At 37.3% G+C, this 16,095-nt stretch overlaps 1 protein-coding gene across 2 annotated transcripts; it reads left to right on the forward strand.

Moving 5' to 3' along the window:
• Positions 1-21: 21 nt before the first annotated feature.
• On the forward strand, positions 22-15,447 carry CCDC126 (coiled-coil domain containing 126). 2 transcript variants are annotated; one of them, XM_057365450.1, is made up of 4 exons: positions 22-166; positions 10,383-10,515; positions 11,140-11,543; positions 13,821-15,447. In XM_057365450.1, the coding sequence occupies exons 3-4, from the start codon at positions 11,306-11,308 to the stop codon at positions 14,000-14,002; spliced, it is 420 nt and encodes a 139-aa protein (XP_057221433.1). In that variant the 5' UTR covers positions 22-166; positions 10,383-10,515; positions 11,140-11,305; the 3' UTR covers positions 14,003-15,447. The 2 variants fall into 2 exon arrangements, with proteins under 2 accessions (XP_057221433.1, XP_057221434.1); XM_057365451.1 differs by having other exon boundaries at positions 158-222.
• Positions 15,448-16,095: the final 648 nt, after the last annotated feature.

Consider the following 16,095-nt stretch of genomic DNA (forward strand, 5'->3'; position numbering starts at 1 on the left):
GTTTTCACGGGGGAAGGGAACGACCGGGATGGCGCAGGGTGGCAGCAGCATCTGTCCCGCACACGCGGGTCCGCACCGCGCCTGAGCGCCCGCGCCGGTCCGCCCCTCGTCCGGGAGCTGCGGGACAGGCTCGCGTTCCTTCGGGCTTCCTTCCCGCCCGGTGTCGGTAGGTGCGCGGCTCCGGTGTCGCTGCGGCGGTGTCGCTGCGGGCCCCTCGGCGCGGTGAGTTGTGCTGGGGTTCCSTTCGGCCCGCATCCGTGTCCCAGCGCTGTGATGCAGTGTCCTTGGGTGGGGAGGAAGCCGCGCAGGAAACGAGGGTTTTGCGCTTTCCTTCGTCGTTAGCAAGGGTCTTCCAGCCTTAAGCTGTGACTGCGGTGACTCTGCAAGATCGATGGCTTGTGCTGTAAGGACATAACTTCGCAAGAAGCAAATGATGTTTTGGAGCTTACAGGAAGGAAAAAAAAATCCTATTCAGGCAAAGGCAGGATCCTTAACAATGTCAGGTTATGTGTTSTTTGGGCAGTAACGAGTCTGCATAAAAACCCCCCAAACAAACGGGTAAATATTTCAGAGAAATCGGTCTCTTTGGTACTATTGAGGAAATAGGAAAAAGTAATACTGAATGAAATCTGCAAGATTTGAAACATTCRGTTTTAGGAGATTATAATATATGGAACTTCCTGACAGCAAGGTTTGTGGAATGACGCTTCCTTCTCACGATAAAACTGCTTTTATATATAACATCTGATGATGTTTTACTGCACTTATCTTTGATTATTTTAGTAAATATGTCTAACATAGTATTAACTCTACCTTATTTCTGTAGCTCTGTTCATCATTTATTATTAATAAACTCTCTTTTCTATTCCCTAACCTAACATGGTAGCATCCTGTAAATTCTCTTTTATGTCTCTTGTCATCTAAAAGATACTGACAACTAGAGTGGAGTGTAACTTCTGTGTTTGTATGCCACAAAATAAGTAGAGACAACTTTTGCTCTCGACATGATATGGAGTTTCCTTAGAACAGTTCAGATTGGGTTAACTAGTTCTTTTTGGTTGCTGTTTTGGGGTTTTTTTTTTGTTGTTTTGCCCCCTCAGTGGGTGCATTGGGGACACAGGCATGTTTTCTTCACTGTGAAAAGTGTTCTTGGTAGGAATTGTGACGATTTTAAGAGAAGCTTCAGAATTGAACGTGATGTACATCATAGTTAAGTGTGCATGTGATTTGTGCTAACTGTAATTAAGTGTTTGTTTTGGAACAAATGTAATGAATTGATGTTTTATTCTCATGAGAATGTCAGACAAAGGAGGCCATATGAAGATTAATATTAGATTGTGAGTACCATCTTCTGGTAGTGTCACAAGTGGAGTGATTGCAGTTTTAGACCAAATGTAGAAGTTTATTGTTATCTTTGTTCCTGTTTTTACTGCAGATACCCATGTGTATAAAGCCTATATTATTCTGTCCTCTTTTCGTTATTTTAGGTGTTAAAATATGTAACTGTTTAATTGGTACTTGAGAGCTCTAGAGAATTAATCAAGCTGAAATTCCTTTGGTGTAGTAAATAGGTCTTTTTCCTAAAGTTTTTCCAGCTAGAAATAAAGCTACCCTTTTATTCTTCACTCTCCCCTTTTTCTTTCTAAAGCTTTTGTAGTATCTGTTTTTAGAGACACCTTTTAGCTGTTACCTCCTTGAAGGAGGCATTGGTATTAGCTAATCACAAATTGTGGTGTATCTTGGGGATTGGATGTCATTTAAGTGCAAAAAGTAAGATATTTCCCCTGGAGTTCGTGATCACTTGTACATTTTCCAAGAATAGTAAAGGGGACTAGTTCTTGCATCTTGTCTAAACTGTAAGTAGGATAAATGCATGCTGTCAGCTAAGATTGTCAGCTGTGTAGTCAATGTATCTGAAGACTAGTAAGTGTCAAAAATTGCCAATTCCCAGTAGCTGTCAAAAATCTGTGAGGCTCAGTCACTTCATTGAATGTTTTTCCTGGTATAAGTTTACTGCTAAAATGTACTTTGTATGCTCTTTGTTTTTTAACAACATTTTTCATCTGTGATTGATAATTTGTGCCATTTTATGGGCTGGGTTTTCTCAACTGAATATTTTTGATAATAGCCTCTTATATTTTCTTCTATGGTTCACTAAAAAGCTTTTCAAACTTTACAAAAAAATAGGTATATTAGCATTTGCCTATGTAATTTAGAATTTTGGATTGCTTGGAATTCAATGGATACCTGGCTTAGGGAAAATAAGGCCTGGACTAGAGGCATATAGAAAAGGGAGTGTAAAAGTTATTCCAATGAAGTTGGTTTCTTCAGTAACATTGGAGGAATAGGAGACTACCATGACATAAATAATCCAGTAAAATTTCTGGATATCTTCTCCTTACATTAGGAATAAAATATTTTACAGTGTGCACCACTGAGATGTTACAGTTAACTAATGTCTGTCATAACCCATTAATATGCTGACATGAGCTGACAAGTCAATCTAGAAATAAGATGCAGAAGAAAATAAGTAGAAGAAATTGCCTGTCTTTAATATTTCCTCCAATGTTATTTTTCTAAAATCTTCAACTGAGTCAGCCTGCTGGGAAGGAGCATGAATCCAAAACCTCGTCTGTATTGCAGTTTTGTCACAGAAACGTTATTTTGGTGAACAAATTCACACTCAGTTTGAATTCCACAGATTTCTTGAAAGAAAACCAGACAGGTTAAATTCTTTCCCTCTCCCCAGTGGTACAAGTTGTTTTTTTTGTTGCGGTTCTACAGGAATAATGTTTGTGTGGTGCATTGTGTGTACGTGTGGGAGCAGTGGCAATCTCTCCCCCATTGCAGCTGTCACTTTGTTAGTTGTGTCTCCTCTCCCCTCTTAATTCTTTTTAGTGACACCTGCCTTCTCTTTAGGTCTCTTGAARACGTTCAGTGAAAGTCCCTTTCTTACCAGTAGCCTGCATTCATATCCTACAGGCTTGGCTCTCTGTAAAACTAGTTAAAATTAGCTTAACATTATCATCTCAGGAGGAAGTTTTGGAGTCTCAGGGGCTTTGGAAAGAGTGATACAAAGACAGCTGTGAAATTTCACAAGGGAGTAGAGGTACTGTGGGAGTACTTGTCATAGCTTGGTGTTCAGCTGCAGTTARAAAATTGTGGCAGTGTTGCTGGGAAATGAGAAGCCAAGAAGGTGCCTTGTGCTCTGTTGTAAGTGACTCTTAGGAGTAAGGGTCCTACAGTGCCCTGAATGGCAGCAATAAAGCATGAAGAGAAAATAAAGTATCRCAGGGAAAATGAAGCTGAGATTTATTTTTTTAAATTTCTTTTTTTTTTCTTTTTTTAAAGAAGCTGATACAGAAATATAGAAATGTTTTGGGGCCCAGATGGACCCAGTGGGAGGAGGGGAAGTTCGGCAAGTATAACATACTGTCCCTATTGATATACTGTCCCTATTGATATCTGCTTGCTTTAATTTTCTTCACAAGCCTTGCCAAGCCATTTCCCCTCTCAAATCTTGAATCTTGGCTGACTGCCCACAGGCAGGAACAAAGAATTTCTGTTTTTAAATGGTTGGTTTATTTTGAAAAGCATTCATTGGCAGTAGTAGGCAAAATAAAGGGGGAAGGTGCTGAAAAAAMGATACTCTAAGGTACTTGAGGGGACTTCTTAGACACAACGCAAAATGAAAATAATTGTTGGTAGAAAGTGTAAAATAAAACCAATTAAAATAGGAATGCATGCATTTAAATAGAAACAGCTCTCAAGTATTTCTAAAATACTGACAAAAGGTAATCTAGTGTTTGGGCTCTCAGATAATTTTATACCAGAGCCACTGTAAGCTTGSTGTGTGGGTTTTCAAGTCGAAAGCRGTGTGTTTGTGCTTTCAACTTCAAGTTCAGCTACAAAACAAGTTGGTGCTGTTCTTAGAAGTCTGTAGGAGGTAAAACTGTTYCAGGCTTGAGATATGTGTGAGGTAGTCCCAGCAGCTCGTCAGCAGCAGCACTGTGCCTGCTTGGTGAGCTGTGACTTTCGTTGGGCCATATATCCTTTGGCTGCATTGAGAGACAGGAACTGTGGTGAGCACACAAGATTCTCTTTCTTTGTAGAAGGAGTAGGTATTTTTGGTAGTTTCCCATTTTTGCTATTCCCTTGAACCTCATGTTTCCTTCACTTGGAATATCCATTATTCCTCAAAAGACCGCTAGGCAATAAGGCAAAAGGGTATTATTTTTTTTYAGTGTGCCAAGGTAATTGCAAGTCTTGGGCATGCAGAAGCAGGGAATGAAGGAACAYGTGCTGCAGGAGAAGGTATAAAGATAGATGTCCTGGAAAAGACACAAAGGCAGACTCCTTTGGCAGAACACTCCAAAAAGGGTACAGAAATGTTAAAACCTGCAGCCCAGCAGCCTTCAAAGTGATAGGGCAGCCTTTCTTTGCCCAGAAATGGATCTTCTTACCTGTTCTTAAGATAGCAGCATCTTCGTTCTATAGCACTGATCTTTTCATTTGAGTCTAACAGCTATTAATATAATTGGTCTCTTCTATCAACTGATCTATGATGCAGTCTGGAAAGACCCTTGAGTTTCATCAGTATATTTTGGTGGGCTSTGTTATGTCAGGCATTGCTGAGCTTTTGTCAATACCATATCCTCTTTTCCCTCTCTGCTGTAATGTTTTTCTGTTGATCAAATTTTACAGCAAAAATAATAGGAATACTTGAAGTTCTGAGAGTTAGTTTTATTGAAAGATGGCTCAAATGTGGTTTCATTTGTCTGGGAACTGTCATTGCTATTAATGGTTGGTTCTGAGTAGGATATCCTGATCTTTTATGGCACTGTGCAGCTGTCAGAGTGAACCTGATTAATGAGCCTGGGAGCCAAAGTACAATAGCAGTCTGCAACAGCCACCAGTATGGATGTGCCAGTACAGGACAGTAGTTTTATTGGCAGCTTCTCAAGAACTTGTGTGACCATAAAAATAAGAGGAATGTGATTCTTCCTTATGCTCCAGTTTTAATYGGGGCCCTGTGTAACAATAAACACTTCACTTCTTTGGGCACCTGTCTGCCAGCTGCAAAAATTGCACCTCATGCAAATTTTTCCCCTACTGCCAAGCCAGCAGCCATCTAAGACTGCAAATTACCAGAATACAAACATCATTTTTGGCATTCCAGAAAGTCTCAGCATGTGAGCTCCTGGGCTTATGGGTGCTTATTTCATTGTTCCAGTCTTCTAAAATTAATTGGTTAGTGAATATATTCTATGCTTTTTTTTTTTTGGTGTGTGTCAGTCATTATTTAGACTTCCCGTTTTCATTGCTGCTCAGAAAGTGGGCTGATAGTTTTCTAAATAACACAGAACAAGCCTGTCTGCTCTCAGAATGGTCAGCACTATCGATTCCTGTCAGTTGAGTGATTCTCAAAGTTTTCTGTTGGAGAATTGGAAAATAGAGTATTTTTGAGATCACAAAGGTAACAGGGCTAGAGGGGGCGCCCTGTAAATAGATACAAAAAAGGGGAAAATAATAGAATGGAGCTTGATGGTACTGTGGAAATTATCTTCCTGGCATTCTATAATGCCCAGTGATTTTTGTCTTCCTGAAATGTTTGTTGGGTATTGCAATGAGGTATCACTCTGTGTGTTTACAGACAGTTTCTTGTTTACTGATACAGTACCCTCTCTGTACCCAGGGATGTTTCTTGCCATTAATTTAATAGTAATTTCTTGTACAGATGTAATTTTAATACATTAATTTTAAATCATTAATAATTTCATAAAATTTTTGTGCTCCAAGATGATAATAAATTCCAAATTTGTAGTGTACAATTATTTTGTAGTAATTATTGTCAGCTTTTATTTGTACTGTCCTAATTTCTGTCTGCTGTCTCTTCTATTACAAGATTTTTTCCACTTCCTCTGTAATTGGATGCATGCTTCTRTGACTGTATATGTCTCTTTTGTTATGCTCTGTCTTGATAAATCACTTCTTCTGTTTATGCAGTTAATAATTATAACTGGTTGCAAAGCCAGATTTGCTCTTGAATTCACAGTGTCGTGTTGTTGTTGATTATAATTTGGAAGTGAGGAACAGATAAATAGTGTGGTAGTATGTAATATATTTAGTAAAATCCCCATTTATCAAGCCTACTTTCCTACTATATTAGTTCATTAGAGACCTGTCTAGGTCTCTAGGGTATCATTGAGGAACTGCTGCCTTAGTCTTTGAGATTCTGTTTTTCAAAATATATGACCAAAGGGGTGACTTYATTGGACTGTATGTTAATGATTCTATTTTCACTGCATTTTTCTTGACTTTATCCTTATAAGTCTTTTTGATATTTGGATCAAATGAGATTCTCTCAGGCTTTGGTTTTCTGTATTCTTTGCATCTGCAAACTGCTTATTAATAACTACCAAAAATACYTGACGGACCTGCTGCTTTCCTTTTCCCTTACAAATAATAATCTTCATCTGTCCTGTACATTTTTCAAAACTAGAAGGTGCACACATCATTGCTGCAGGACAGGTTTAAATTGCTCTATAACCATTTCTAGGGATTTAGGAGGGCTGCTGTCTCTTGAGCAGKCTAGAAAAATGATGATGAATATGTGCCTGTGTTTCATGACCTGACTGACTGACAGAAGTGGCAGTGCTGTAAGGTGTGCAATAACCCTTTAAGAATTTAGATGTGCCTTGTTTTCCTGACAACCTGAGGTTGTTTCTGTGGATGTAGGAAGCATTCCTTTGCGTTTCAGACCATTTCATTTTTGTGTTGAATGCTAATATCTTATTTTTTCTGGGAGTGAGTAAAACAAAATCTGAGGAAGACTTTGCAACAAAATTCAAGAAGGATGTTTTGTAAGTATGGGCTSGTTTCCATGGAGAAGGGCCAGTATTCAAACTGAAGCCTGATTCTACTGTTTAGTTGAGTAGTATCAGAGGTACTAGTACTTTGCTTTATTATGGAACATATAATGCATTTTCTGTAGCTTTTTCTTTTACCTTTGTTCCTTTTGTTTCATACAGTCAGTAATATAATTTATATATGACTGATTTTGAAATATAGGTCACAGGATAGAGAAATTATTTGAGTTTGGAGTGGCTGAGTTCCTTAGTTCATTGTTTTTGTTGCCAGATGTATGTCAGTGTTAGGGTACCACTGGACAAAGTTGCATCTACATTGGCAGGTTTTTGCCAATACTTTTCTTAGACAATTAGCACTGGCAACAGGAAAGAAAACCAAGCTCTTTATATGTCTGTGAAAGGCGAACCTAGGGTCAGAGCCTCATTCAGAAATTGGCTGTAGCTCCAAGGTCTAATGTTGCTCCTGGCTTGAGCTTGCAATTCTCGGAGTAATTTAAATATGCATGCTGGTTTTAAAGAACTTTGGAAAACTTATATTTGAATCAGCCACTTTAGGCGGTTTATTGATGGGATTATCTGGAAGATACTATCTTCTTCATGGATTCTTGGATTGCTATTTTGCCTGCAGTCTGCTTAGGAGTATTGTTTGATTTGGGTTTGTTTTGTTGAATATTTTGTTTTATTTTGGCTTTGCTGGTTTGGGGTTCTGTTTCTTTTCTTTGCCTCCTCAGATTTTCAAATCTGGTTTGTTTTTGTTCTGATTGTACTCCTTCATTGTCAAATTTGTCTTCCTTTGGTCTCGGTGTCCGTGATTTGGAATAGCAGGAATTCCAACAAGGTGTAGCTCTGCTGCACCCTTTTTTCCTGTTGCTATCTGCAGTGCTTTGACTGCCTTTGCCACAAAAGTCCTTCAGCTGTGGTTGGGAGAGCAGTATGCCAGCATTTCTATCCAGGATAAATCAGTGTGAAGAAGGAAGTCTCAGCCTCCTTTTTTTCTTTCTCAGGGAGGATGGGTAGGGAGGATTTCCAACTCAGCATATTCTGTGGTTTGAGAGAATGAGGGAGAATATAGATTACAAGAGGCAATGTTCCTTCGTTCATGTGTGCTGTAGCCTTATGGGATACCMCTTCTGAATTGCTGAAAACAAAGATCCCTTCTGAGTCCAAGTTTTGTTGAAATTTTATTGTTCTTGTAGAGAGGTGCTGACCCTTCGGGGCAACAAGAGGTACAAGAATATTCCCATCCATCCATCTTACTGTGCTATTTTCTTCCTAATATGTGCTCCTACTGCACTGATATTCTTTTCTTCCTACTTCCTAATCATGTGGGTATAAGCTTGCTTTTTTTTTTTTGTTACCTCACGCTGTGTAATCTTGGAAGGGTCTTGCAGCAAGTATGTTATGGGTCACTAGAAGTGCATGCTTCAGGGGGAAAGAGGAGACCAAATCCCCAGACTTTTGAGATTACACTGGAATTCATTAGGGGGGAATGGCCTTTAAAAATTCGTAGGAAAAGTGACAGTTACAAATAGTTCCCTTCCTTTTGATACACCTTGTTCCTAGTTCCTTTGAAGAGTGTCAGTATTTGGGTGTTATGCAATTTCCCAGCAGGTTAAATCCTTGATTTCCATTAGCTTCAGTAGTCAGCGTGTGCACTGTGAATCAGATATACCTGGCGATGGCCCAGTCTGCAATTCCTGCTGCTGCTTGGCAGGAGTTTATTCAATCTGTTCCTCTTGGCTAGACCTCTTATCCTGGCTTGTGGTCTTATTTACAGTGTGATGGCAGAGTTATTTCTACTCCAAAGTACTGTAGTGATATTGTCTAAATGCTTCAGGATGAGATATGGCTGGAGATCTGTGGAGAACTGAACTAAATTTAAGTTTTGCAAGAACTATCTGTTCTTTTCAATTTTTTTTTTTTAAATTATGTTTTGATTAATAGAAGAGCTATAGGCTTTCGGGAATGGAGGTTGAAACTCATGGTCTCTTCTTGAGAGATACTGTTTTGTCTTCTGAGCCATCACATGAATACTCTGCTCGTGGACCTTAGAATGTTTCAGAATGTTTTCCATCGTATTTGATATTGTGCAGTCTATTCTTTAAAGTCTGAGTGCAAAGCCATGGATTTGGCAAAGGGCTAGGAAGAAATTTTGTTTAGTGCATGTTTAGGGAAAATCTTTTTCAGGAAATCTTAAACCACACCATTTCAAATATTTGTGCTGTATAATGTGTGTTTTTATTATTTATTATTTTGTTTTATTTTATTTTCTCTCTTATTTTACTTAAGACAAATTTGTATCTCAAAACAGTTTTGGGGGAAGATAAGCACATTCCTTGGACAAAGTACATCCGACTGCATTTAGAGTGAGAATTCAAATTATTGCATGTTGAGTGTCTGTCCGTGTGCACGGTTGTATCCCATAGTGCAGGTGAAGTGAGCTGCTCCTCATTCAGTGACTTGGGATTGCCTTTTGCATTGGCACAGCCAGCAGTAAAAGTTTATGTACTGGCAGTGGTTACCATAGGGCATTTTACACGCAACAGCTTCTTACTGCACAGCAACTTTGGTGTTTGTCCAGGTCCTAATGTCGCCCCCGCCTTAGGCTGAGCATTTTTAGCATAATTCAGATAACACGTTGATTTTAGGGCATTTCAGAAATGTGCCACTCGAATCAGGCACGCAGGCTCGCTTTTGAGAGAGGATTATCTGAAGAGTGAAGGGGAAGGGGAAGCTGGAAGTGACGCTCGTGTTGGAGCAGAGCTGGGTGTTGGCACAAGGCAATGGAACTGGCCAGTGGAGGGGATCAAAAGTGCCATGGAGGCAGAGTTAGGTTTAGATAGAGCTCAGCAGCAGGAGAAACTCAGTCTAAATATTCTGGTACAAAYCCAGGCCTAAGTGCTACTGTGGGAAGTCTGGTGAGGAACTCTATTAGATGCATAATCTCAGTCTAAAAAAGTGTTTGTGTCAAGTAATATGTGGGGAAGAACTGAGAATAATGARGAGAAATGTAATYATTGTGTGAAAAGAGTAACTTTAASATTTTTAGCTMTGTTAAATAATATAAGTTCTCTTTCAAGAAAATATTGAATGGGTTGAAATGAGAAATACAAGGTATACACATGGAAAGAGACTGAAAATGTGGGATATGTTTGAGGGGTAAAAATTAGTAAGAGAATGATGCACATGCAAATATATGTGCACATACATAGATAATGAATCTGGAACATCTATTGTCACTGTCTTACAACACAAGAAGAAGGAAATGATGAGTGAGATTCTTACCAAGCTTTCTTTTAAAAGTATGTTGAAGTCAAATATGGGGCATTTGAATTCGTAATAAAATGGAAATGAATTCTATGTTCTTCCCTACCAATTGCTTCAAGTTAGGTTTAAACATGTGTTTGTGTTTTCAAAGCAAGTATCTTGAAGTCCTCAACTACAGCTACTCCATGAAAAAAATGAAGGTTTCTTCACTTCTTTTTAATCTTTTTTTTTTCTCCCCTGGTACAGAGATCCCAGAAGATGTGTGGCTCAAACCGCTTCAAACTGTCTGAACATTTGTTATTTAACTGCTGAAGCTTTCSTACCACTTGCTTTCCTCCTGAAACCTTGTTCTGTTGAGGGATCAGGATTGGGTACTATGGTAAGACATTTTTTTAAGTTGTAGTAAAATGCTGAAGGTGGTGCAATGTGCCAGTTTATTTCTTTATTCAGTAGTAAGACACCAAAACAAAAAAAAAAAAAAAAACCCAACCAACCAACCAAAAAACACCTTAATGATGTACAAAACCAGAAGAGGTAACTCTGAACTAACTAACTAAGAGACTTTATTCCACGTGTTGTCTGTTTGTACTTGTACTGTGCCTCTAAGTGAAGATTTAGTTAATAATAATCAAGTGAATCATTTCACAAGATCTTTTTCTTGTGTGTAGATGTATCTCATCACAATGTTGTGTAGAAATATTTTATAGGTCTCTTCTAGATACTGCATTTTCTTTGAAATGTGTTTGGGTTTAAATTCCAGTATTTAAAATACTTAAGGTTATTTGGGGAAGCATAGTAGTTTTGATCTTTGGAGAATGAAAATAGGAAGAGGAAACGTTGTAAATAGCAGATGAAATGAAAAGATAACTAAACCTCTAAGCAGATAAAAACCCCACAACTGTTTGCTGAATGGTACAATACTATATTTGGAAACTGATATTTGTTCTTGATCTCAGCAACTGTAGCAGTTTTGAATAACCTAGTGGTGCTTTACAAATTTCAGGAATCAAGACCAACTAAAACATGAGAAGATGTATTCAAGATGATCCAGCCAGAAGATTTTTCACTTCATAGAAATACTATTTTTGTTTAATATGTAATATAATTTGACAAAGCCAAATTCAGTTCCTTATCTTGAAATTAGGACACGCCTGTGGCCTTCATCAGAAATGTTTCTAACATTTTCAAGAAAAAATATGTCCCAGAAACTGAGTATGTTTTTATTAATCTTTGGAATCATTTGGGGCTTGATGTTGCTACGCTACACTTTTCAGTATCCAAGACGCCAAAGCAGCGCTGAGTTACGTGGACAGATATTAGATCTCAGTAAAAGATATGTCAAAGCACTGGCAGAAGAAAATAAAAACCTAATGAATGGTGGTGGTGGAGCCTCTATGGCAGGATATGGTAAGAAGGAAAAAAAATACTAGTTACTTGAATATGTTCTTTTTCTGAAAACTGTACAGTTACACATTTTCTTTAAAGTAGTATATGCTGCTCTTCAGCAGAAAAAAAACTGTATTAGCTGATATGGTTTTAGTTCATTTAATGAAGTTGAAGATTAAAACAAGTTAGAAAATCAAGCTTTTTGCTTTCCAGGATTTTTTTTAGATCTCTTCATGTACGTGACTACAGTTACATAAGTAACAGTACATTTGGCTTTTTCTGTATCTTCAGCTTTTGAGGAATAAGCCTATGCATGATGCAGGGACAAAGTTTTATATTAAGTCTCTTCAAYATTCCAGATTTTTCTAGTGCCTCATTGCTAAATTTCTACTTTTATTTCTTGAATGTTCTTTTTAAATAGTAAAAAAAGCAGTGGAAAAGCAACATACTAATTGAGTTTGCAGTCTGGAATCTGCAAGGCAATTAYGAATTTAGCAGAATCTCCCCTTGTTTTAGAAGTAGCCATAAGAGATAAGGTCCCTTGCCTTGAGAGCTTTGATACTTGCTGCATTATATCTCGCTGTCTGATTTTCCTGTCCTGTGAATATGTATCTTACTTGATAAATAGGTGGCCAGTATTCACTATCTTCTGAAATATTGAAAAGATAGCTAAAAATGTTTATTTTAGAAAACAATATCTCAAAAGATGTATAGTAACGTACTTTGATCCCCTTCTTAGGGGGATTTCTCTGTCTGTCATAGGTTGCCCTTTATAGGCATTTGGTAAGAGTGCAAGCATCAAAAATGTGTTTAAAGTCTTGTTGCTGCTGCTCGGGAAAAAGGAAGCAAGTCTGTGGTGACAAGATGTGCAGGGGCAGCCCAAGAGGAGTGGGACAGTAAAAAGTGTTTAAACCTTTAATCCTTTCATTCTTAAAATTAATTTTTATGACAGTAAGAGACTGCCTTCTCTTTTCTTCCCTGTTTTCTCCTGCTGCCTTTCTTTTGTCATCAAGGACTTTCTTCCTTTACTGTGTAATTAAGCTTTTCTGTCATKTAAAACAACCCAAAAAATTCTTGTGTACTACAGCTTTCTCCTGCTCTGTAAGTCATACAGTATATTTCCAAAATGAGAGTTGTCTTCTGAGTTTTTGTCTGAAGTTTAATAAAAAATTAAATAATCTCTTGATCTTCTGATGCTGATGATCAGAATTGAAACTTGACAATTCCTCCCCCCAGATTATTGAGCACAGAATGATACTACAGAGTACATGACCCACCATCTGTTATTGACAGCAGACCCTGCTCTGGCTTGAATTGTTAAGCAATTTATTTTTTATTTTCTCAAAGTTAATATTACTAAACAAGAACTCGTTAATTTTAGAGGGAGAGACTGACCTGWGACTTCCTTWAAAAAAAAAWAAAAAATTACTASTAGTTTTTAATTTTATCTGTTTTACTCCTGTTTTTTTCACTTTGCCTGTGATCTTTCTCCCCAGTCTTTCTGCTTAAGAAATTAATTTCTGCTTAGGTTAAGAACTAATTATAGAGCAGGGAGTAGAGACAAATTTTTTTATATGTCTTTATATGTAAGGCAAATCTTGACATCTTGTGAAACCTGGTAAGTTTGCTGATTTTTTCTCAAATCTGAAAGAAGGTGGTAATTGGCAACAGCATAATTAGCTTTTGTTGAAAGATGTTACTGGTTTTGTGTKCCAGAACATGAGAATTTTTTTACCATCTTTTCTCTTATTTTTCTTTTAATMAAGATGTAAAGAGATAGATTTTCTTTTTTTTTTTTTACCCCTGCTTTAGAACATATGTAAGAAGTGATAAGATACCTTCTATAATAGCAGCTTTTCTATGGGTTAAACCTCTCATTTAAGGGAAACCTATTAACTACCTTCTTTATTCTGGAAAGTATTTAGATATGTTCTCTTGCATCCAAGGCTAAAAAGTGACATAGCTGGGTRTACAAATTCAATGACATTTGAAATAATACCTTTGACTATTCACTTCTAATCTTCCAACTAGTCTTTTTGTTCTTACACTCAAATATTTAATTGGCTGCCTTCACTGGTCCCTTAAAATGGTGTCTCCCTTTCCTAAAATAACAAAGAAATTATATTAAAGAAAAATCAAGCAGCTATTCAATTCTCACTTGTATACCAATCTGCACTCCTTTCCAAAAAGTRTGGTAGGCAGGATAGCAAGTCTTGAGATACGAATATGGTGAAATGGCAGTTCTTTTCCACATAATAAATAACAGGCTGTAATTTGGTTTTTTTCCATTATTTTCAGCTGATCTTAAGAGAACAATTGCTGTTCTTCTGGATGACATCTTACAGCGCCTCGTGAAATTGGAAAGCAAGGTTGATTACATCGTTGTGAATGGCTCAGCAACAAACACCACTAATGGAACCAACCACCAGGTGCCAGTGACTTCAAACAAACGTGTAAAGCCAGCAAGCAACATTAGATAGCAAACAGGATCACTTGGTGTTGCTGTGTCATTGATGGATAATATTTAAGATAAGCTTTTTATCTCTGGCTAGGGCAAAGCAGTAGTTGACTCTAAAACAAGAGTAAACGATTGTATTCTGCAATGTGCTTGGATCCATGTAGGCCTAACATGTGCTTAGGTTCTCAAAGCATTATTTCATTGCCTTTGAGCAGTGCTTCTGAAGTGATCTTTGTTGTCTCTAAAGATATTTTGATATCATGATTTGACGTAGTAGGCCATTGGTTAATAACAATATGTGAAAAGCAATGGGAAACTTATGGGTAGGTTTCTAAAAATATTTATTTAAGTATGAATATAACATATCTTTTGGATAGGTGAGCAGTATTGTAGCTTATTCATTTTTTTGTGATCTGCATTAAGCTGAGATAACTGAGGAAAATGTGTTGCTAAACAAATGCTAGAAAATGTGTATACATGAAATATTTTGTTACTTATTTACTAAAACAATATTAAATTGAGGATAGCATTGGTGGTAATATTTTAAAATTGTGACCCAAAGAATGTCTTTATTTGCACTATCTGTCAAAATAGTTAAAGAGAATTTACTGTATATTTAAGAAAATTTATTATAATAGGAGAACATTCTAGGTAGTAACACTGTCCAGGTTTATCTTTATGCCAGAGATAGGGCAGTTAGATTATCAAAAGCAAATCATCATCTGTGATATCTTAGATGATTATTTCTTAAAAAGATATTTAAGTGTATGTATTTTGTAATTGCAGATAAAATTATTTAAGTGATGGAAATAAGTTTTGGATATGTGAATACGGTTTATTTTTATTCATTGCTGGTTGTTTTTAACATTTTAATGCCTTGCAATTTGTGTCAGGTATAGCACACCATCTCCCTGAATTGCTTTCTTGATCAGAAGGAGAAGCAATGAAGGGAATCAAGGCATCTCTGCAGTTAACAGAGGTATATGCACTAAGGGTGTCTTATCATGGAATATTTGAGAGCCAAGGTAATGTTTGCCTTATGTCTGAGTCAGCCTTACAGCAAAGTTGAATTGCATGCAGTGTCGGTGCACTGTATCTCAAATGTTACTGAAATCATATTAAAGTGCCAGTGAACCTGTTCTTTAAATTGTACTGAATGTTTGGAGGGGACGGAATGTTCAGGGACATTTGCCAAAAGCGTCCTGTGACCGAGATTTTGGGGATGAGTAAAATGGGAGGCGCTGGATGATATACCAGGCAAAGTTATGTGTTTTATTCCTTTCTTCTGGTTCCCTGCTGATGTTCTTGATGGTTATAAAGGAGAATAAAATTGCAATCTTAGTACTTAGTTAGTATCCAGATGATTTTTTTTTGTCACATTGTGTGTAAACATGTATTCACTTCAACGCAGAAAGAGAAAAATAAATTTTTAATTGTACTTGTAAATGTTCCTGTTTGGGTTTTTTTTTTGGTAATTAAATGATCTTGTCATTCTTGCTACGTGTGCTYTTTCTGTTTCTGGATTGGAGAGTTGTACGTCTCTGAGGTTTAGTAGTACCCTTCCTGATATTCTTCCTTCCTTAGTCAGTGAGTTTTTCTGCTCTTGAAATTCCTATGCCCTGAAACCTTCCCCAGATTAAAGGTGAGGGGAGAAAAAATGAAAATAAAAGAACTGATTTTACATCTTTAATGGCACTATTTGACTTAGAGGAAAGAAGATAGGTGCAGAACTTCTTTTGAGCGTGAAGGTTGACAACATGAAGACAGCTAGCTACCTAGGTTTTTGTATCCATCTCTCTGGTTTATTTCCTAAATACTTGATCGTTAGGAACCAAAACCTTTATGGGTTGTGTCCCTTTGTGCTAAAAACACACAGTTCTTGTCTGCATATAAAAAAATAACTTTTTTTTTCTTGTGAGATTATGTGAAACCTTAAAGTTATTGAGGACTGTTAAACAAGCATAACGAGACTTGCAAGGTGGATGTCACTGTGTGCATAAGCAGGTTATTTTATGCATGGGCTTTGGAGACTGATACATGCAGTCATGATAATTCATAGTGCAAATAGTTGCTTTTCTCTTATGTTTTGGTAGCCAAATGGCTCATTGGAATTAG

The sequence above is a fragment of the Malurus melanocephalus genome, unplaced genomic scaffold, assembly GCF_030028575.1.
Source record: "Malurus melanocephalus ecotype Western Australia unplaced genomic scaffold, MMel_1.1 scaffold_53, whole genome shotgun sequence".
Classification (NCBI taxonomy): Eukaryota; Metazoa; Chordata; class Aves; order Passeriformes; family Maluridae; genus Malurus; species Malurus melanocephalus.

What these genes read in the sequence shown, in the direction of transcription:
- CCDC126 (XM_057365450.1), top strand. Translation starts at nt 11,306, where the DNA reads ATGTTTCTAACATTTTCAAGAAAAAATATGTCCCAGAAACTGAGTATG. An exon ending in AGCCTCTATGGCAGGATATG is followed by an intron (nt 11,544 to 13,820) that starts GTAAGAAGGAAA and finishes CATTATTTTCAG; the next exon opens with CTGATCTTAAGAGAACAATT.